Raw genomic sequence first — 23,330 nt, forward strand, 5'->3', positions numbered from 1 at the left:
TACATAGTATGTACCTCAAAAGTAAAACCCTAAACATTCCATAAATGTACATAGAATACAGACACCAATGTCACCCTTCATCTCGCCCAAAAAATAGGAATAGCCATTAATGTATGTTAATACAGTACATTTTAGGCCAGACCTGTAAGAGTAGTACAGTGGTACCTCGAGATACGAAATTAATCTGTTCCGAGGCGGCCTTCGTGTCATGAGTTTTTCATATCTTGGAACACATTTTACATGTAAAATGGCTAATCCGTTCCAAGCCCTCCAAAAACACCCCATTAAATTTCATAATAAAGCTAAATTGACCTATAAGCAATGAAATACTACAACAATTTGGACCATTCAATACCTAAATTAAGAATAAAAATGCAAAACCTGAAAGTAAAGTGTGTATTAGTGTACAAGAAATATTACTGTAACGTAAAATGTGGAAGCTTACCTTTCGAGTGAGGCTATCTCCGAAAGTGGCGGCAGAGGAGGAGGAGGACAAACGGCAGATAACGTACGTACACTTAACTTTACGAAAACGCATAAAAAATTTAAGGAAAACTATAAAACTAAAATTTACGAAACACATTAACAAAACTGTAACACTTAACTTACAAAAATCTACAAATTAAAATTTTTTCTTATTTTTAATTTTTTTTTACAGAATTTCAACTTCATCACCACTTTCAACGTTCTGTTTTTCATCACTTGGTTCTTCCTTTTTGCTTTCAACTTTGTTTTTTATCACTTGGTTCTTCCTTTTTGCTTACTCCTGCTAATGCTGAAGGCCTCTTTAAAAAATAACGATCCAAGGAAGATTGCTTCTGCCTACTTTTCACAATGTTCCTGAAACGTCATCGAACTGCACAAGCACACGAGCTGTGAGAGCCTTTTCGGGATGTCTAGAATATCCTTAATTTCTGCCGTTGTCATAGGCTCCTCCTCCTCTTCTCGCCGCTGCTAGAGAACTCCTCTTGAACAACGTTATGTTGCATGGCCTCCAACTCCTTCAGGTCATCCGTCGTAAGCTCCTCGAGAATGTCGATGTTGTCCTCGTCGACGACCAGCCCCATGGACTTGCTGAGTGCAATGATCTCGTCAAGATCTGGTTCCAAAACAGTTTCGGCATCGTCAACTGTTTCTGACTGCAGCACCAGCTTCGCCCACGTCGAATCCCTCGAAGTCTCGGGCAGATACGGCATCAGGCCAGAGTTTCCTCCACGAGGAATTCAAGGTTCGCCTCGAAACCTCCTGCCAAGCTTCGTCGATGAGTCGGATGCAAATGACGATGTCGAAATGCTCCTTCCAAAATTGATGCAAGGTGAGGTTTGTGGTATCGGTGATGTCGAAACATCTCTTGAAAAGATGTTTTGTGTACAGCTTCTTAAAGTTCGCTATCACTTGCTGGTCCATGGGCTGGAGGAGAGGGGTGGTGTTGGGCGAAAGAAAAAGAATCTTGACGAAGGAATACTCTGCTAGGATATCTTCCTCGAGGCCAGGAGGGTGGGGAGGGGCATTGTCCAACACCAGCAGACATTTCAGGGGGAGGCGCTTCTCTTCCAAAAATTTCTTCACTGTCGGGCTGAAACAAAGATTTACCCACTCGGTGAACAAAAGCCTCGTTACCCAGGTTTTTGCATTAGCCCTCCACATCACTGGAAGCTTCTCCTTCAGCACTTTGTGGGCCTTGAAGGCTCGAGGAGTCTCGGAATGATACACCAGTAGGGGCTTCACCTTGCAATCCCCACTGGCGTTTGAACAAAGTGCGAGCGTAAGCCTGTCTTTCATAGGCTTATGCCAGGGTAGTTTGTTCTCTTCCTCCGTAATGTAAGTCCGACGAGGCATTTTTTTCCAAAAAAGGCCAGTCTCATCACAATTGAAGACTTGCTGAGAACTGTAGCCTTCCTTGGTCATCATCTCGTCGAAAGTCTTCTTAAATGCTTCGGCCGCTTTCGTGTCCGAGCTGGCAGCCTCCCCATGACGCACCACTGAATGGATGCCAGTTCGTTTACGAAATTTCTCGAACCAGCCATGCGAAGCCTTGAAGTCTGGGGTTTGCGTTGAAGTCCCTTCCCCTCCGTCGTCTTCCGCCTGCGCAATCAAATCGCCGAAAATAGAGCTGGCCTTGTGGGCGATTGCTGTCTCCGTTCTGTATCGCCAGCGGTTTCTTTGTCTTTTATCCAGACGAGGAGCAGCCGTTCCATCTCGTCGTGCACGTGGGTCCTCTTGCTGGACAAAATAATGATGCCCTTCGATGGTGTAGCTGCTTTGATGGCATCCTTCTGGTTAAGGATGATGCCTATTGTCAACGGATTATGGCCGTATTCCTTTGCGATCACACTCAGTCGCATATCGGCTTCGTACTTCATGATGATCTCCATCTTTGTCTCCAAAGAGAGCATGCGCTTCTTTCCGTGAATTTCAACTTTCTTGGGACCCATGACTACGTTATCTTGTACGTAATTTACGTATACATAAGTAACACAATAAAGTTTCTGCACAACACGATAGTATACTGCAACGAAATCCCTAACGAATTTACGTTACTACACGAAATCGTTGGACCGAACGAATGCCGTGTGCGTACGATAGAGATGTTGGTACGAAGAGGCCGAGATAGATACGCCACCACGTATACGTATAAGATGCATGATGGGAGGTATGCTGTCCAATAGGAGAGAAGGATTTCATGGCTTGGCTAGCATCAGGAACCAATGGGAGAGCAGGAGGATGGTGGCGAGTCTACTAGTACTAAGATAGCGGCACGCGGCGCAAGTTTCAAAATTGTTATCGGGGCGAATTTTTGACTTTCAGAAACCTTTCGTATCTTGAAAACTTTTCGTATGTAAAGCAGTAAAATTTTTCGCATTGGCTTTCGTATCTCGAGGTACTACTGTACAGGCAGTCCCCAGGTTACGACGGGGGTTCCGTTCTTAAGATGTGTCGTAACCCGAAAATCGTCGTAAGCCGGAACGACTTTCTTGAAAACATGTCCACGGAAAATTTCACTAATTTGCAATTTTTCTTAGGGCCATATCTCTAAAATTATCACTAATTTACTTTTTTCATGTGCAACACTGTGTATTCACAAATTACTGTAATTTTCATTAAAATACAAGAGAGAGAGAGAGATTACATAAAACCATTAAATTCGTTGACCATTGTATGGCATTGTTAAGCTCCGAGTGTCACTGGAGTTATGAGGTAAGGAAATTGATACAGAAAAAGACGAAGGGAAGAATTTTCTTTTGAAATTAGTTATCGTATTGTTACAACTTCTATTATTATTATTATTATTTGAAAATATAAACACGTGCATCTACCATAAAAATTCTCTCATCTCAGTAAGAAAGAAGAATTATCCTTACAAGTGAAATGGAAAGGTCATTTTCATCTCTTTTAAAATACGACCATTATGAATTTTGTAATTAAAGTTTTATTATTATTATTATTATTATTATTAAATAACTGAAATTATCAATAAACATTTTACATACTAGTACCATAAAAATTCTTTCATCTCGGTAAAAGAGTGTGTGTGTGTTTAACTCTCTCTGTTCTCAAAAAATACTTACAACGCTTCCAGCGAAAGAGAGGGAGGGAGTTACCACTATGACACATTATTATCTTGTGTGGCAAAAGAGAGAGAGAGAGAGAGAGTTAACCTTAATTAAAAGTGACATGGATAGATTCGTACGTATTGTATTTCTTTAAAATACTATCACATATGAATTTTGTAATTACAGTTATTATTATTATTATTATTATTATTTGAAAGTGTTAAAAACAAATAGTACAAGTACATAAAAAATCTCGAGTCTCAGTAAATGAGAGAGAGAGAGAGAGATAGAGAGGAGGGGGGGGGGGGAATCCCAGGAACACGTGATTGCAACACTGCAGCTCTTCCCCTTCCTGGCTGTCACAGAACTTGCTATATCTGACAGTTTTAGTACCTGGATCTCGAGGAAAGGTTACTGGAAGAAGACTGGGATTTCCTTCATTCTTCCATGATTTTTTAAATATAAGCTAAAATCTTACTAATTCACTATGGTATTTTCTTTAATGAATTGATATTATTGCTGTATAAATTAATACTAATATTTGAAAATAGTAAATCATTTATTTATCATACAAAAAACATACACCTTTGTAGTAGAGAGAGAGAGAGAGAGAGAGAATTATTATTTTTATTATGTGATATCATTTCAACTTATTAAACTTACTAATACAGTATTAATCAAAATTAATATTTGAAAATTAGTAAATAATTTTTGTATTATAAAAATGTATTTAGTCATGAAAATAAACATCAAAATACACTAATTAGTGATTATTTTCGTCGGAAAATACAAAGAGAGAGAGAGAGAGAGAGAGAGAGAGAGAAACTATGGTTTTTATATTCAAGTCTAAATGGATTCTTCAAGTGAAATAATGTTTCAATGATATTTTGCTGTTTTGTATTAAAGGATATGTATACTGTTTGAGAATGCGTTCCTTATCCTTGACTATGGTTACCATACAGTTTAATAGCGTAAATTAATTTATGCGGCCTCCGCTCAGAAACTAGTTCTGCGTATGAGGTATCGTTAAAAGGCATAAAAAACCGTCGTAACCTTGGAATTTGCGTTGTAATCTAACCAGAAACTTAGTTTTGTTAATTATGTATACTGGAAACAAGCAATGATTTTTTCATTATTTGCGCTTTTGGACTGTTATAAACTGTGCATCCCAAGCTAGTGTATTCATTCACTCGGAAACTAGTTCCGCATATGAGGCGTCACTAAAATAATTGAAAAAATACGACATAAAAAGTGTCGAAAATCATCATAACCTCAAAATTTTTGTTGTAATCTAACCAAAAACTTATTTTTATTAATATACTCTGCTAAACTATAAAGGATTCTTATCATAGTATGCGTTTTTTAAAAGCGTCGTTAACTCGGAGTATCGGAAGCGTCAGCGTCGTAACCTCGGAACAAGCGTCGTAACCCAGGGCGGATTTTTCAACGAACATTTAAGAAAAAGTGTCGTAACCTCGGAACGTCGTAACCCGGGGACCGCCTGTAGTTTTAAATTACTGGTCTGGGCAATAATGATAATTATGGTTACTTAGTAATACATTTGATTCAAAAACTAAATTCTCAGAACAGAGAAATGTCTGTCTGCAATTAAATTAAAAGGCTACGAGGTTGCCTTGGGATTAGTTCTTCATATGAAAGAAGTGGACATCACTTCATCCTGGGAGATCTCATATGTTAAAGAGCTTTGAGCAGTCTTGTGCACCTAGGGAACTCAAACCTACTACATGGGACCTTCCTTTGGTTCTAGTAGTCTCATTTGAGCTTCATTTGAACTCCCCCATCGATCGTCAGACAGGGAATAGACTTGGAAAATGGTTTTCCTTCTGACTTTGGCTTCCTTAAAAAGTTGAGCTCCATGGTCTAGATTATGTCATAAAACACACCAGGGGTTGGGGGTTCAAAGCTTTCAAATTTGTCCCAGGATTCGTAGCTATGACTAAAAATCCCTTGGGTCACAATGACAGAACTGCCAATTTCCCATTTCTCCCCCAAGGGAATTTAACAATGATTGTCAAGTGTTCTGCCTGCTTGGTCCCGTCATACCTCATTCAAGTGTGAGTCTATCCTAATGTTAAGACCGAAAGTTTGTTCCGCATATGAACAAATGACATTTTAAATTAATTTGTGTTTTTCATAGCTAACAAACCTGAGGTCTTAACACTTGAGTGCTCACTTTTAGCCACCCCTCTTATCCTGGGTCGGAAGAAAGACAGAATCCATCATGTTTCAAGCGTGGTTGCTGACCCACTTCCACCTCGTCTATGTTTTAGAAGCCAAGTGCCAAAGATCCCTTGCATACACAGTTTTTTATTGATTTTAACTGGTTTCCAGCTGGTGCTGGAAGATTTATCCTAATGTTAAGAATAAGAATTAATTAAAATTGTCATTCTGATTCAAAACCACGTTAGCGAAAGTGGGCTTAATCATAGTGTTATCACAGTGTCACTAATTGATTGTTAAATGTCTTTCTTTGTAATTACATATTTCTTTTTTATTTTTGTTACTATCCTTAAACATTTATTCAAGCAGTTACTAGCACCAAACTCTCGTAGAGTTCTGAATTTCCCGACTTTTGTAAACTTGGGGAAGACAATGGAGATCAAAAGAATTGGGTGTTTTCGCTAAGTCCTGCTGGTATTAGCTTCGTTTATGGTTTATTTTATATGCCAAAGTGAATAGCAAAAATATAAGAAAATTCCTGTGGTACTGCTGAATATTGAATAGCCTGGTGCATCATTGGTAAAGCAGTCCAGATGCTATTAAGAAGTGCAGTTTTGTCGAACCAGATGGAAAATATGAATGCTGACAAGCTCTTCTATTTTCAAATTGTACATTTGATCTGAAGACACCAAGCTTAGGTTTGTTTTGAATATATCCGACTGTTGATATGGAAGAATTCTTTGTACATATGCATAGATACTTTTACAGAATATTAAATGGCTTCAGTAGTCATTGGTCACTGGCACTTTGGGAATGCAGTCATTTCTAGCTGCCTTGAATCACACGTCAGTGGTGATTTGCAGCAGAAAAGTTCTTTCCTACCAAATTCTTTCATTTGTAGGGTTCATTAGTGTGTTTTCTTAAACTGGTCTACCATCCTCTCTTTTTACCCGGCTCTTTGGCTGAAAAACCTACTCTGTGGGATGTAATCTGTTTTCGTTCAGTAATAAGAAAGGCAAGGATCGCAAAAAGCACTTATTGAAAGACTACACCAAGTGGTATGCTAATAGATTCCTGCTACAATAGCCTTAAATGTTTACAGTTGCTTTATTGCTGAAAACTTGCTGGAACTCTTTTCATTTCCTTCTGGAAATTAAAGCAATTGTAGAGACCTCTGTTAAACCCCACCCAGCCCCCTTCCAAGCAGTTTGCTCTGCAGAAGCCTTTGTGCAGTTTCTAGTCTCCCAAAGCATGTCGGTTAGCTGTTCGTTTTCTGAACTTAACCTGTTTTGCACCTATCACTCCTCCTGACATCTCTTACCTTCTTCTTTAATCAAACTTCTCCATCGTACCTCCCATTGCATGCCGAGTACATAATGTCATGCCCCCATTATCATCCCGTTTTGCATCTTTGATTACAATTTTTCCAATACGTAAAGTACTGTATCCAGTACAGGAAACTTGAGTTTCACAGTCTTGAGTGTCTTTTAACTTGTGGAATAGTTTGCCTAGTGCAACTGTAGAATCCTCTGATCTCCAAATATTTATGCAAGGATAAATTCATTAATGCTCTGCTGATGTATTCTGAATTTCAGGAGTGTGTATTGGTTTAATTTTCTATTCCTTGATGTTTATATTTTATTTCTATAATTTGTCTCTTTGCAGGCTAATTTCTCATCATGGCCCTCTTGGTTGTACAGTGTGTTGACTCTTCATAAGGGGTTTCAGTTGAAGATTAAAGAGAAAAAGAATTGTATAACAACAGTTGTAGTCCATATATACAACAGTTCAAATGCAACTTGTTATAAACACAATTTTTGAAGTTACAAACTGACAGTCAAGTGGTAGACCGGATTCTTCATCCAGCTCCTCGGGGTATGTACTCGATGCTTATTTGGACCTGTGTTTCAGCATATGGTATATATGTATAGTGTTTGCAAGTATAGGTAGGTTCTTGGCTTTTGTATGTTGTTTGCTTGTTTCAAAGGAATTGAACTTGCTTCTGTGTTGAATACTGGGACACTGTAGGCATTACTTAATGTTCTTTGCAGCCTTCCTTTGGCACCTAGCTGCAACCAACCTCTTACATTCCTTATACTGTACCTCCATTCATATTATTGTATCTTTCTTCTATCTTACTTCTCACCCTATCCTAACAATTGTTTCATTGTGTATCTGTGATGTTTTCCTCCTGTTGCACCTTTAAAATCTTTTTACTCTCAATTTCCCAGTCATTAGTGAATGATATCATGAGTCCCAGCACTTGGCCTAAATTTTATACAGTAATAGTACTCCAAACTTACACAATTCAAGTTGCACAAATTTACGGACATGCGAACATTTCGTTGGAACTTAACTAATTGTCATACACAACTTTTTCACAGCCACACAAACATTTGCAAATCCTTGAGAAACGCTGCTAAGTTTTCAAGTTGTGTGGATTAAATAACGTTAAATAAAAATAGTAGTAATTCTCTTACTGAGATGAGAGACTTTTTTATGGTACATGTATGTTTATTAATATTTTCAAGTCATAATAATAATAACACTAAAACTGTACATAGTTACAAAATTCATATGTGATACACATATTAAACAAACACACTATCATTCCTTCATCATTTGTTCAATTCTTGAAGAGAAGGTCGAAACCAGAGTTGTCAAATATGTCAATTTAATGAGATAGGATGGAAAAGTGTTTCAATTAGCAGGCCAAAGGATTCTTACATAATTCTCTATTTTGTTCTCTCTCTCTAATAATTCATAAATGATTTAACTTTAAGTAAGGAGGCCAAAGGATACTTACATAATTCTCTTTTTCTTTCTCTCTCTCGAATAATCCATAAATAATTTAACTTTTAAGTAAGGACAATCTCTCTCTCATTCATAGTTATAAGTAGTGGCAGGTAATTTTCAATCTCTCTAATTTTACCTTTACCAGCTACAACTGTAAATGTGCAGTTCTAAATCATACACTTAACTAAAAGTTGTATTGTTCCAAATAAAAATTTTCTTAAAAATGAGGTTGAGAAGACTTGTAAAAATAGATAAGTCGGAGAGAAATAGTACCTATGTGCTTACGTATACAATCTTCACACACCTATATTTTTACCAACCATTTATTTCTTTTTTTAATGGTAATATATTAATCTAACCTTGAGCTTAAAAATGAAATTACAGTACATTAATTAATTTTATTTGAAAGTTAGCTTAATACTTAATGAGCACGATTAGGGTCATATTTAAGTGTTGTTCAAACCCTAGAAACAAACATTTATTAGCATATTTAGAAACAGCCAAACTTTCGCAAAAATTCACACAAGTTCTAGCATGAATATGTGAGAGTATATGAGAGATTAGTTCCTCCCTCTGCTTGGTTGAATTCACAAGAGCAACAGTTAATAATCCAAATTATGAAATTATATTTGTGCAGTTTTTCTTGCATATCCCATCCACTAAGAACTTGGTTAGTAAATTTTATATAAAAGCAAAACATGAAAGTAATTTTTTTTTTTCAAATTTTGAATTCCATGATAATTATTGCTGTCAAATTATTGTAATGGGTATCAGTAAGGTTAGAAAAATTAAAAGTTTGTTATATTTATTTGCAAAAACACTCTTACAGACTGCATTTACAATGTATTCAAAAATGCATAAAGAATATACAAAAAATAGATTTTCAAAAATAATATCAGGTAACTGTATATTGAGGTCTATCACAGAATTTTCTTTGGTCAATTTATTTTTTGATGTGGTACTTAGAATGAATGAAATGCAAAATCATTCTCTCTGAAGTAGAGATTCCACTTGGCTCTGAATATTCGAAGATGTAAGCTGTACCGGGTACTGTACCAAGGAATTTTTCTTCTTCAAAAGGTTCCTTTTAGCTTCTTCCAGCTACATAAGGCCCCGTCCACACGGTCAAGCTTTGGTTGACAAACTTTGTCTGATGTGACGCCAGAAGTGGAGAAACGGTGAGAAAAGTCAGAACTTACCACATTTTCTCCGCTTCTGATGTCACATCGAACAAAGTTCGTCGAGCAAAGCTCAGCCGTGTGGACGGGCCTTACGGAATGAATCAGTTAGCATATATGTAGTTCTGACAGAACTGTTTAGAGATAAAAATTTTGCATGTAAATGAGTAGAGCCTACTGTTAAACATATTCAGAAGGTAAAAAATAAGACAGTAGCAAAACTAGTTGCTTTTCATTACAGAAAGTGAGTAATCGATGCATTGTATGAACTAACAATTAGAAAACAAGCACCACAGTTAAAGCAATTTTAACATGAAACAGCTAATATATTCTAACAGTATACATACATACTGTAACAGGCTTGAGTTTTATCACATAAGATAATCTTGGCACCAAGTAAATGATACAGAATGCTAGTAACAGAGAGAGAGAGACATTTATGGGCTATGCAGCACCATCCAAAAAATATTGCAGTAAAGAGCTGTAACTGACATATGACAGGTATAAACACTTCACAAAAAGTACATAATTTGAAATTATTTTGTCCCAAAAATACAGAAATTATTACTTGCCTTATTCTGCAAAGCCAGTTACGTACAGTGCAATGTTAACAGAATTATGTCATCAAAGCAATAAATTCATAAGGCTTCCCCTGTGGGCAGTACTCTATCTAGAGGAAACTTCTGTACTGCAACAAAAATTTTACAGGTAGCTTATATTTGACATTTTTATTGACAATGAATATCAAGTTTGGCAACAAACTGTAGGAAGAATTTTGTCTCATTATTAAATTTACAACATATTATTGTGTGCTGATTTATAACATGTCCTCAAATAGGGTAATTCATCTTTTGGGCCACTGCTATAAACTCTGCACCCTTCGCAGATACATCCTCAGGAACTGAAAGCACTAAGATTCCACCTTCTCTTATAATCTCTTTGGCCTGGTGGTAGGGCCCTCACCTCTTGACCAAGAGGTACTGGGTTCAATCCCAAAGTAGGCATAAATTTATTTTAATTCACGTGCATTCTGTTACAGCTGAGGCAACAATGACATAAGTGACAATATGAGACATGTGGCTCCTAGATTATCTAATTAAGGACACACCCAAGAGAGAGTCACCACATTTTTTTCCCTATTGTTGAAATTCTTGACCAATACACTACAGCAGTTTGGTAGCATATCACAAATAAAATTAAAGGAATATACTATATTATGAAAGAAAAAAATTAAGTCTAGATGCAGGTGAGAGTAGTTGTGCCCACAGTTGCTGTTTTGAAAACAAGTTAGAATTAACTAGGTAATCTGAATCCATAAATAACACTCAGCCTCAAAAACTAGTAACAGAAGGCATTATAAAACCAATAGTTTGTAATTTGTTAGTAGGTCTGACAATGAATTTTACTTGTTAAGTTATCCTCCTACAAAGTACTATTACAGAATTATCTTTCAGGAAGAAACTACTCGATGAGAAAACTGTGGTAATCGTCTTTGTAAAACCAATTCCCTGATAAAAATTACCTGTAAAAAAAATGTCAGGTAATGTGGACAATATTAATGTATGTAAGTATATCCAATATCAATTTAATAATCAGAACTTTCACAGTGATGAAATATTCATCATTACACAGGAAGGTTTCTAAAGGCCCGTCCACATGGTCAAGCTTTGCTCGACGAACTCTGTTTGATGTGACGTCAGAAGTAGAGAAACGACGGATAAGGTTCTGACTTTGCCCGCTTCTGATGTCACATCAAACAAAGTTTGTCGGGGCAAAGGTCAACCGTGTGGACAGGGCTTAAGGGGCAATACAAACATTTGATTCTGCCGCACAGCAAACATTGACGAATAATTACAGCAAAGATTATCATTAACAATTTGACAAAGATGCAATAGAAAGAACTGCCAAATATGCGGACCTTTGAAAACTTTCCACTCTTATGAGCAATTCCAGGAACCTTCTGGTCCAAGTAAAACTGAAATTCAGAAATGGAGAATCTGGAGAATTGAATAAATCTTTAAGAGCGAACAGGATAAGATAGGCAAGACAGACCTGGAGTATAGACTGCATTATTTTTCAAGAAGACCATGAGAAAGGCATATAAGGCTGTACTGACACAGCTTCCCTGAATGAAACATGATGTCTTACGATTATAAAGTTAAGCTCATGCCATGTTTACTTCAATCGCAGTCTTTATACAAATGCATAACAGTGACGACTACAGTACCACAATAATTATTTATATTAGCTGGACTAAATAAAGCATTGGATACTTCTTGAGCACTTTTATGACTAAGCCTACTTGGAATAACTGATATACGTATATATTATGCTAAGCACAAATCCTCTCAGTGCCACAGCTACCTAGGATTCACCTAAGGCTAGCTACACACACAAAACAGTTCAGTAGCTGCTAGAGTCTACTGGTAGTTTATAACTGAAAGAAAAACTGCTCCACATGCATGTCAATAAGTTAGTAGTAAACAATAGTAGTACGTCTAAGAGTACTCTTTCTCCAGCAGCAACTTCAGAACCCCTTTTTGTATACAATCTGTCTTTAATCTCTCTGCTTTATATATAATCTCTCTATCTCCCTCAGTTGTGAGTAACTGATGCAAGGTATCATGAAGCCATTACATTACTAAATTTGGGTACATAAAGCCCCGTCCTCACGTTTGAGCTTTGTCCAACGAACTTAGCTCAATGTGACATCAGAAGCAGGAAAAGACAGTACCTTATCCGGCGTTTCTCCGCTTCTGACGTCACATCGAGCAAAGTTCATCGAGCAAAGCTCGACCGTGTGGAAGGGCCTTAAGCTAATTTGCCACCATCCTTAGAGAATGTGGAATTATTATCAAACTTAACACGACTTCAAGAATAACAGATCTATGAAAATGACTTCTTGCTATGTGGCAGCTTTCCTAATTAGTAACAGTTTTCATATGCTATTTACATTGCACATCATATAACTACATTCAAAGTAATACAACATAAACTTAAGGTTTTCCTCACATAACACAAAAATGCTATTTTTCAAGGGAACCAATAAACAACCACTATGTACATATTCTTAATACTGTACATAGCAGACTTGCCTATGCTGAAGTTAAATGACCATTTCCCTCCAAGCGAAGTGTTGAATATTGTGTGCTGATGATACCTCAAGCTTAAAATTAATATAAAGCAACAAAAACATAACAGTTTGAATGGGAACTTAAAAATATTCTAAACAGTTTCCACCATTAATATTTCAGATACATTTTCTGTACTTTTAATTAACATGGTGCTTATGACTAGACAACATTACCCTTTGTGTCCATACAGCATTTAAAATCAGTTATTGTTATCTGAAAACAAAAGGTAACTACAGTGGATTCATTTAAGGTAGATTCTTGCGCCTACGAGACGTTTGTTTGGCGGCCTCTGATTGGCTGGTAGCGGGAGGCAGACTGCTCGCTCAGTGGGTCATATTTTCGTTTGTAGCTTAGAAAACTAGCAATATGTTTACATTTCTTCATTTATCTCACGTTTTACAAAAGATAGGAAAGTTTTGGTCATACCAAAGGATTCGGTATTAAATGTACAATTAAATAATCTTTTCCTGAAATCAATAAGTTAAAATACAAAGGAATTTACAACGAGTAGAAGTGAAGGGAGAAACATTTCATTCTTTATACCTGTTTTTATTCATCATCGGATTTTGCATAATTCATGAGATCAAGATAAAATAAAATCTTGTGTTATTTAACAATAAAATCACCCTGAATACGATGGTGCTTTCAGATTTTAGATGCGTGTAATATGTAAAGAGAAAATGAAGAATATGTCTTATGTTACATTCGTGCTTGACTCGGTTTGACAATAGTGCCGAGAGACATCGTTGGGTCTGGTCCTCTGAGTTAGAGCCGTTGGCGTGTTGGCAGTTGCCAATTGACGATATGAGAAGTTTGCAGTTTCGAGACTATGTATTTACCGAATTATTATGTCATTACATTTTCTATAAATAAATGCATAGAATTACCATTATGACATTTGAACATTTTTACTCAAATATCATATATGTCGTATTCTGGACATATTGATAAAAAAAAAAGTAAAATAATCAGATGGATGCATCTGGTATCGTTGGCGCGGCGGGAAATTCAGTTCAGGAATGAATTTGAAATCTACGGACCTACTTCGCACTCTTCAGCTCATCCTTAGTTTTAATGAGGTTGGTTTCAACATATTGTTTCTAATTTTCTTATATGAATATATTTTCAAACGAAAGAGATATCAGAGACTTAATTGAGTGATATGAAATAATAATCTCAGTGGAGCAATAAACAATAATGATGACGTAAGAAAATGTGTAAAATTTTAATTTCTTTTTGTTCATATCGATAGCCTAATGACATACCAATGTAAGCCTACTATGTATGACTTTCTTTTGTGTTTATGACATAATATATCTGCATGAATTTCCATTCTTTTTGTCTAAAAAGATGAAGATATAAGTCTTCTGATTAGTCTCATTATCCTACATGTACTATATATATACAATTATGCAGGGCTGTGGGAACTGTTACGGGAGCTATTCTAACTCAGGTATGAATTAAGTGATTCAAGAATAATCAACTACCTCAGGAGAAAACTAAGCAAATTTTTCCTAAACACTGTTGTAGACATGTTGTCAAGTGTAACATGTATATAAAGGAGATAAACATTCTGGTGTAAGAGTAACTCAAGCAATTCTGAAAAAAACAGTATATTATATTCGTTACATCGTCAACAAATTTTATGGTAAGAAATAAACATTTGTACTTTTGTTTATTGAGTGAACATATGAAAACCATAAGCTTTTGATGTTATTGGCCAGAGAAACAAGTTCTGTTATTTATCAGTGAGCCTCATAAAGCATGTACATTTCTCACTTAGACTAAATTGAAGCCAACACCCAGATGCATCCATCTGATTATTTACTTTTCTTTTATCAGATATGTCCAGAAATACGGACATATATAATATTTTAGTAAAAATGTTCGAAAGTCATAATGGGAATTCTATGCATTTATTTATAGAAAATGTAATGACATAATAATTCGGTAAATACATAGTCTCGAAACTGCAAACTTCTCATATCGTCAATTGGCAACTGCCAACACGCCAACGGCTCTAGCTCAGAGGACTAGCCCCACGATATCTTGCCTCTCTCGGCACTACTGTCAAACCGAGTCAAGCACGGATGCAACATAATAAGACATATTCTTCATTTTCTCTTTACATATTACACGCATCTAAAATCTGAAAGCACCAGCGTATTCAGGGTGAATTTATTGTTTTAAAACACAAGATTTCATTTTATTTTGATCTCATGAATTATGCAAAATCCGATGATGAATAAAAACAGGTATAAAGAATGAAATGTTTCTCCCTTCACTTCTACTCGTTGTAAATTCCTTTGTATTTTAACTTATTGATTTCAGGAAAAGATTATTTAATTGTACATTTAATACCGAATCCTTTGGTATGACCAAAACTTTCCTATCTTTTGTAAAACGTGAGATAAATGAAGAAATGTAAACATATTGCTAGTTTTCTAAGCTACAAACGAAAATATGACCCACTGAGCGAGCAGTCTGCCTCCCGCTACCAGCCAATCAGAGGCCGCCAAACAAACGTCTCGTAGGCGCAAGAATCTACCTTAAATGAATCGACTATAGTAATCTCTTTTTGAAATAGTACTAATGTATTACTGTCACTTTCAAGGAATAGTCCAAAAAATTAGACAAAAAAAATACAGTATGCAAGTTTATAAACACAATGTAAATTTAATTTTGATAAAAAATTGTGTACTAACAATACAAGCCCCATATTTTACTCATCTTCAACTAAATAGGCAACACATAAAGACAATTGTTCACTGTATGAACACATGAAAATATTAAAAATCCAATTATCCAATGTCAATACTCATTTTGCTTTTGTACTTCTCAAAATTTTAGTCATGGAAGGGTTAACTTACCCTGCTTCTGTCCTTTCATAGGGCCTAGGTTTTGCAAAATTCAGATATAAAGGGGAAACTGGTGAGTGTATAACCTGATTTATAGACAAAATAAAGAAAAAAATTCAGGAATCTACTCTGTGCTTAAAAAATTCCCTAAAAAATGCTCAACAGAGAGTACTGCATCATAATGCAGTATTTGCATATTTGACTTCTCTAAGCCTCCTTTGGATTTCTGCCATTAGCAAAACAAGGAAAAAGTACCATCTAACACTCGGGTGATTTGCAAATTATACCTCTTTAATTGTAAGTAAATTTAAATTTAATTTTAATCACCAGTTCATTTACCAAAACTAGGTTAGAGGGTATAGTCATAATCTATCTGGATACTCGAACCTTTTTTCTTGATGGTCTTTACAAGCAAGAAAATGTCACGTGGCCACACACAAACCACATAAAAGCCATAACTCTACTATTACAATAATAATAAGTTAAAATACAGACCTCATATTTTCACATACGTTATTTGCATACTATTCATGCATAGTGCATAATGGCTTGGAAAAATCTATTGTACTACCATAATATGAAAGGGAATAAAGACCCAGATGACATATAATACAGAAATCTATGAAGCACAGTGCTGAAGAGGTAAATACATGTAAGCATTTAAACAGAATTGGCTGCTAAATAAAATTTTCTAAAAATAGTGTGGATAGATGGGCAAATATTTCCTTGTATTAAGTGATCTGACTTGGGAGCTGACTAGATAAATATAGACTTGGTAATCTTACTATAATAGAATTTTAAAAGTTTTCTGAACCCTGTGTCACAGTGGCTATATATATATAACTTGTTAGTGACAGCAGAAGGTAATAAAGAGATAAATTATGACATTTAGAAATATGACTAACACTGCAAACATGGGGATCTTTTGAGTATTGAACTTCAAAGTTACTTAACTCCAACGGTAACCAAACCTATGCATAGAAACTTAGTCACTTTATAACTTCAGTTTTCAAAAGAATTAAAAACTTTTAAGCCTTGGGCCCCTAAAAGGTCAAAATGGACAAAACTAAAATATAAATATACTTTCAACTGCCTCTGACAAGTTTCTAAACATGAATTCTCTGTTGAACTAGAGGCATACAGGATCATGAGAGCCACAAACACATACAATTAGTTTCCCTTTCATTTTTTCAGTTTATAATGAATGTAGAGTATTTAAAAAACTTTTCTTTTTTTGCAAAGTTTTCTTTGCAAAAAAAATTATTTTTTTCAAACACTCAACATTCATTATAAACTGAAATTTTTTTTATACAAATTTACATATAAAATTTGGCAAGGTGGTAATTCATCAATCGGCCAAAATGTGATTAGTTGAACTCAATTTCTTTACACATAGCCCTAAATACTATGGAAGGATGTTCATTTCGTTCATGTGAGGCAAAACTGCTCTGTTTCCACCACACCCCAAGTCTGTTAAACATGATCATTTTCAAACCATTACATATTACTAGCACATACAAACATGAATTTCTGATGGGATATACCACTTACATCACCAACAACAACAACAAACTCTTAACACAGCATGTAAACAGCCACAGCACAAACAAAACTAATCTAGATTTCATTTCACATGTCTAGATAGAATTGTTGAGTGTTACAGAGTAATTTGAATGTATGCATACTTAATAAATATTACTCAATATGAGAACATAAATGAATGAATATTACTCAGTATGAGAACATAAATGTTACAGTCAACAGTACTGTATACTATTTATTCTGTAGTACAGAGCACTTTCAAAAGAATAACAAGCTTTCTAACCATATTAATCATATAGCTTTGCCTTTCATAACGTCAACAACAACTTTGGCAGGATTATTTATGACATGATACAGTCTATCTAGTTTGTTGAAAATATATCTAACAACTATGTATAGTAATTCTTTAAAATCTTCTAAACAACATTCATAGTTTACATTTCATCCACTTAACTGTAAGCTGCATTTATGCTGAGTATGGCTGGTAAAACATTATACTATACAGAATACAAATTAAGTCTAACAGATTCACCTAATTCCTCCACTATGAGATTCATTGCTAAAGAATATTTAAAATGAAGTCCTACATTCTACATGATAATAAACAAAGTACTAAATGTAACCTACATCTAAGCTGCTGCTTCTGACTAACTAAGGAAGACTAGGTTTATGAATGATCATTTACGTGCCTAAATTTTGTCTCATCTTCCTATGCAGCTTTATATAAAGTAGTACTGTACTGTTACATGACTCTTTCAATTAACTTTGGGGTGATATGATGTGAAAGCATTATTGGAAAAGTATATCTCAAGAAATATCTGAGTTCCTGAATTGTTATCCCCTGATGACAGCTACAAAAAATCTATCAATGATCAGGTCCCCCTTATGCTATAACATTCAATGAGTAATTTAATGACCCTCTTCATGTAATAAATATCTAAAGTGGTAAGGGGTAGTGTAAAATTACTGAAAAAGTAGGTATTAGTTATCATACTACACTGTAGTATATATCAAACTTCACCTGTGTTGGTATGGTTGGAAATTAAACTCTTTCCCTGAATAATGTAATTAAAAAGCTTTGATATGTGCGTATTCCCCCGCACACTTTCATTTTGAAGCTCAAGCTTTCAGAGGCTCAATACAAGGATGTACTGAGTGTAAAAAGCGTGTAAAACCAAACTACCTTGGAACATTGTAACATAACTTTCTGGAGTAAAAATATTATATCAATGAGAATGCATTATCTTTTCTAGCCAATATTATTACAATGTATTATGTGATACACTGAAAAGAATGGTTTGATCAGTAATGGATATCATTTACTAAATGTAATTATTTTTTAATGAAGAGTCCTCAGTGCAATTTCATCTCGAAGTAAGTCGAGTAGATTAGGAACGCCATCTTCCTTTTTTCTAAGACTCTGCATCCGTTCTATTTCAGCTCTGATGAGAGAACGGTCTTTTCCTAGCGTTCTCCACAGGGCATTACAAAAGTTCAAAAATGGCAAGAAAAGCTCTTTTTTTACTTTCTTGTTCCCTGGAGCCATAAATTTGGCCATAGCAATTTCAGCCAACTGACAGGATCTTTCATACTCACTGACATAATGAAGACTTACAATCCACTGGCATAAGATCCTCAGAACAAGTCCAGTGTCCCAGTGAAGGCCTTGTAGCAGAATGTATGTCCGTTCTAAATGTGGACAGGCTTCCTCAAACTCAGAATGAAGAAGAAGGTTATCTGTCTTTTTAATTTCTTGGCCATATAACAGGTTAGAGAAAACTGCTGTGCGTCTTAGAACATCTTCTGCATACACAAAATTCATGAAGCGTTCCAGCCCTTTACACCGTTCAGTGATTACCTCTACGCTGAAGTTTCCTGGAAAAAAAATTGGTAAAACTTCTGCTTCAAAATTATAGTAGGCATCATTAATTTAAAAAGCTAAATTTATTTTACTTTTATGTCAAGAGACACTAAGGTTTCCATTATTAATCAGTGATACTAAGGTAAGATATGCAATGTTCCCCTCTAGGGCAAAATCTTTCATGTGTATGACTGTGCTGGGCTCCTATGAGTGGCAGAAGAGTTGAAAGGACTGATCTACATGGATGAGAACTAAGAGAAAGGAAGTTGGGGATGATTAGAGATTTGTAAAAGATAAAGCACAGGAAATATGTTTGATGGAATTTAAGAGGCACTTTGTGTCATGAAGTGTTAGAGGCAATAATGATGATCACATAAGATAATGCATGCTACTAATAAAATTGGTTGGGCAAGGAAGCAGGTTCTTATTGTTTCTATGAAATGTAATTAACAAAAAACTTCTTTTAATAAAAACCCATTGTCATGCACACATGAAATCCCAAACACAACACTCCACTGTAAAAGAAAAGAGGTCAGGTGGCTTAGATAGGTTGGTCCATATACGTACATATGGACCTTCTACATATTAAAATGAATAATACATATTTCTGCTTGTATTTCCTAATAAATTCAAAAACCTTACCTATTATCACCTTCTTGGGGAATCCTATAAATTCTTCCATGAGCGACCTGTGAGATTTCATCAGCGCATTATAAACAGCGAGGAACTCAGAGTAACGTCTTTCAAAGGAACCAATTTTTTCCATGTGGCCTCCTGCCATGGAAGAGTGACTAGTATCATTCTGTTCTATCGAGTCAGTATATTTTAGTGCTTCCTCAGCTTCGCTAATCTCAATCTTGTGCTTGACTTCAACTAAATAAGCCTGAAACACGGATTAGTGATATCATATGTAATTACATATCAATCTTTTTGTGAAGCATGAATAATGCATCATATTCTAAATCTTTGAAAATAGTATAAGTAATAATGTATTGAATATCAGCAACTATAACACATTGAATAAGTTCATTTGTTTATACTATACAGTATTTAAACCAGTTTCTCAACATTCTATTGACTGGTGAGAACCAATACTGTTACATAACTCACTGGTCTGGGTAAAATGACAAATTTTCTAGACAATTTCTATTTTTCATAGCTACAAACCTGAGGTCTTAACAATAGGATAATTTCTAGCGCCTAGCTGGATCTGGTTAAAAAAAAAAAAAACAGATGAAAGCAAGGAATCTTGTGATATCTGGCAACGCATGCGTAGATCGGGTGAAGGATGGTCGAAGACCATCCACCTATTATTACACATCAGTCTTTCCCAACTCAGGATGTCTTAACAAACAGAGGGGCGGGCAGTATAATGTTAAGACCTCAGGTTTGTAGCTATGAAAAATACAAATTGTCTTAGAAAATTTGTCATTAGTTCATACGCAAACAAACCTTCGGTCTTAACAAGGGATTTTGACATCTTGGGCAATTGGGGGCTATCAGAGCCACCTGACCTTTGAATGTTCTCAGCTTGTGCAGAACCTTCATGAGAAGATTCACTGGAGGAAAGAGGTAAATCTTGTTCCATTGATTCCAATCTATAGCCAATGCGTCCGTGGCGTAAGCCAGAAGGTCCAGGTTGGGGGCCACATAACAAGGGAGTTTGTGGTTCGATTCCGTGGCAAAGAGATCCACCTGGAGCCCCGGTACTAGCTGACATACCCAACTGAATGACTTCTTGTCCAGAGACCATTCGGACTCCAGTGGGACTGAACGTGATAGCGTGTCGGCCACCACGTTCTGTATTCTGGCAAGGTGAGTAGCTGATAGGTGCCACTTGTTCTTGCCTGCTAGTGAAAAGATGGCTATCATGACATGGTTCACGTGGCTTGATTTTGAACCTCCCCTGTTGATGCAGTGTACTACCACTGCGCTGTCGAGCACCAGCTTGATATGAGATTTCTTGACTGGGTGAAGCTTCTTCAGGGTGAGGAACACCGCCATGGCTTCCAGGATATTGTTATGAAGCTGGCGGAATTGAAGGGACCAAGTACCTTGTACCTTCTTGTACTGTGAGTATCCTCCCCAACCTGTTAGTGACGCATCTGTGTGGATCACTAAGGCTGGTGGAGGAAATTGTAGTGGAATTGTCTTTGACAAATTCTTGACCTCCGTCCAGGGGCGGAGGCGTTTCCGTAAGATCGCCGGGATCGGGGCTAACCTGTCCCGGAATCTTTTGTTCGCTTTTGAACGCCAAACCCGATTTATATCCTTCAGTTTGGCTTTCAATAGGACATCCATCACTGAAGCAAAAGGAACCTATTTTCACGGAGCGACACGGCCAAGCCCAGAAAATAGGATAGACTCATACTAGGAGGGAGGTACAAGACATCCTTAACTGGCTGGGGGCCTACCCACCAGTCCAGCTTCCAGAAGAAATGACCTCTGGAGAGGGACTGAAGCCTGTTGAGAAGCTAGATAAAATTATATCAAAGCACTCAGACCCTGAGTGATGTACAATGATATATGGGAGAACCATTGTACAGTTCCATTCCAGATCCGGCTAAATGCATCTGTAAATGAAAATTCTATACTGACTCAGAATGTTCATGAATTGGCCCCTTCCAAAATTCCACCTTGGTTCATACCAAAAGCTGAACTGTGCAAGAAAAATATAGTAAAAAAAGAACACCCCTAATGAAGAAATAAAGTCGCTGTTTTTAGAGCATGATGAAGTTCATAATAACGACTATAAAATTTATACAGATGGCTCAAAGTCAAGCGAGGGAGTAGGTTTAGCTGTGGTCACTGATAATTTTTGTAATGTTGCAAAGCTACCTCCAGCTACCTCAGTATATACAGCTGAACTATCTGCTATTGTAAAAGCCCTAGATATAGCATATCATTCAAATAAGAAGTCTTGTGTCATATACTCAGACTGTAAAAGTGCTCTGGAAAGCCTGAATAGTTATAATTCTTCCCATCCTTTAGTACAAAAGGCTCAGGCGTGGCTGTTTCGCATTTCTTGTAGGCATAAAACAGTACGTTTTTGTTGGATTCCTGGTCATGTTGGGATCCCAGGTAATGAAGAAGCAGACCGAGAAGCAAAGAGTGCCTGTTCCCAAGGAGAAATTGATACAAATAGAGTCCCCCATTTTGATATGAAAATCTGTATTCGTAACTATATACTAAGAAAGTGGCAGGAGCGATGGTCATCTCCCCTTCTTGCTAATAATAAGAAGTTAAAAACAATTAGACCTCAAGTAGGAATTTGGCAATCATCCTATCAAAGCGACAGGAGGACTGAAATTATATTAACAAGGTTGAGGATTGGTCACTGCCGAATGACACACAGTTTTCTTCTTGATGGTGGTAGTGCTCCAGTGTGTGTTCACTGTGATAGCCCTTTGACAGTTGAGCACATTCTGGTTCACTGCACCAGGTATGTAAATGAGAGGCGGATGTACCATCTGAATGGTAAAACTATATCTGAAATTTTAGGAAACAACATGGAGTTTGGCCCTGTTATGAGTTTTTTAAAGGCTTGTGGATTTTATAAGAATGTCTAGTAATTTTATATAGATATAATTAATTTTTTATTTTAATTTTATTTTTACCATAAATGGCCATTTTACTTTAAATCCCACTAGAAATTTATTGTCGATTTTACCGTTTTAAACATTGATCATCAGAGTATCTATTTTAAACTCATTTATATCATTCCCATTAAACTCATTATTTATACTTCCATTTGTATTCATTATCACTATAGCGCTGAATGACCCTATGGGTCCCAGTGCTTGGCTTTGTGCCAGAATCACATATTCTATTCTTGACTGTCTAATAGCAAACCAACACAGCAGGGTTTGTACTACTCTCAACTCCTCCTTGCCTAGGAGTCGAGCATATGCTACCAAACAGAGGGTTTGACATTTGCATATTAAGTGACCACACTATCGGCATGACTACCTTACTCATTGTATCAGACCAGTCCAGCGAATGACGTGTCTATTCCTTAACCTGCCCGAAGGAAGAAGGAAAGGTACAAGAGAAAGGAGACCAGCCAACTCACTCATTCTCTCATCCACACAATCATCTTAGGAAAGATACTAAAGTGCCCAGTTTGGGGGCAACTATGAGTACACAACCTGTTGGGCAGCTACCAAAGTACCCAAGGAAAACGTGTCCGCAGATCTGTGGGCAACATCCTTAAGATAGAAAGAGGT

General features: G+C 36.3%; 1 protein-coding gene across 2 annotated transcripts in view; it reads right to left on the minus strand.

Annotated features, from left to right (window-relative positions):
- Positions 1-16,768: 16,768 nt before the first annotated feature.
- The window catches only part of LOC135225190 (sorting nexin-20-like), a 62,809-nt gene continuing 56,247 nt past the window's right edge, over positions 16,769-23,330 (minus strand). For both annotated transcript variants that reach the window (XM_064264484.1, XM_064264483.1), the window contains exons 4-5: positions 19,747-19,987; positions 16,769-19,118 (exon numbers count right to left, since the gene is read on the minus strand). In XM_064264484.1, the coding sequence (XP_064120554.1) occupies positions 18,583-19,118; positions 19,747-19,987 (777 nt within the window). In that variant the 3' untranslated portion in view covers positions 16,769-18,582. The remainder of the gene's footprint in view (positions 19,119-19,746; positions 19,988-23,330) is intronic.

This window comes from Macrobrachium nipponense, chromosome 13 (assembly GCF_015104395.2).
Source record: "Macrobrachium nipponense isolate FS-2020 chromosome 13, ASM1510439v2, whole genome shotgun sequence".
NCBI lineage: Eukaryota > Metazoa > Arthropoda > Malacostraca > Decapoda > Palaemonidae > Macrobrachium > Macrobrachium nipponense.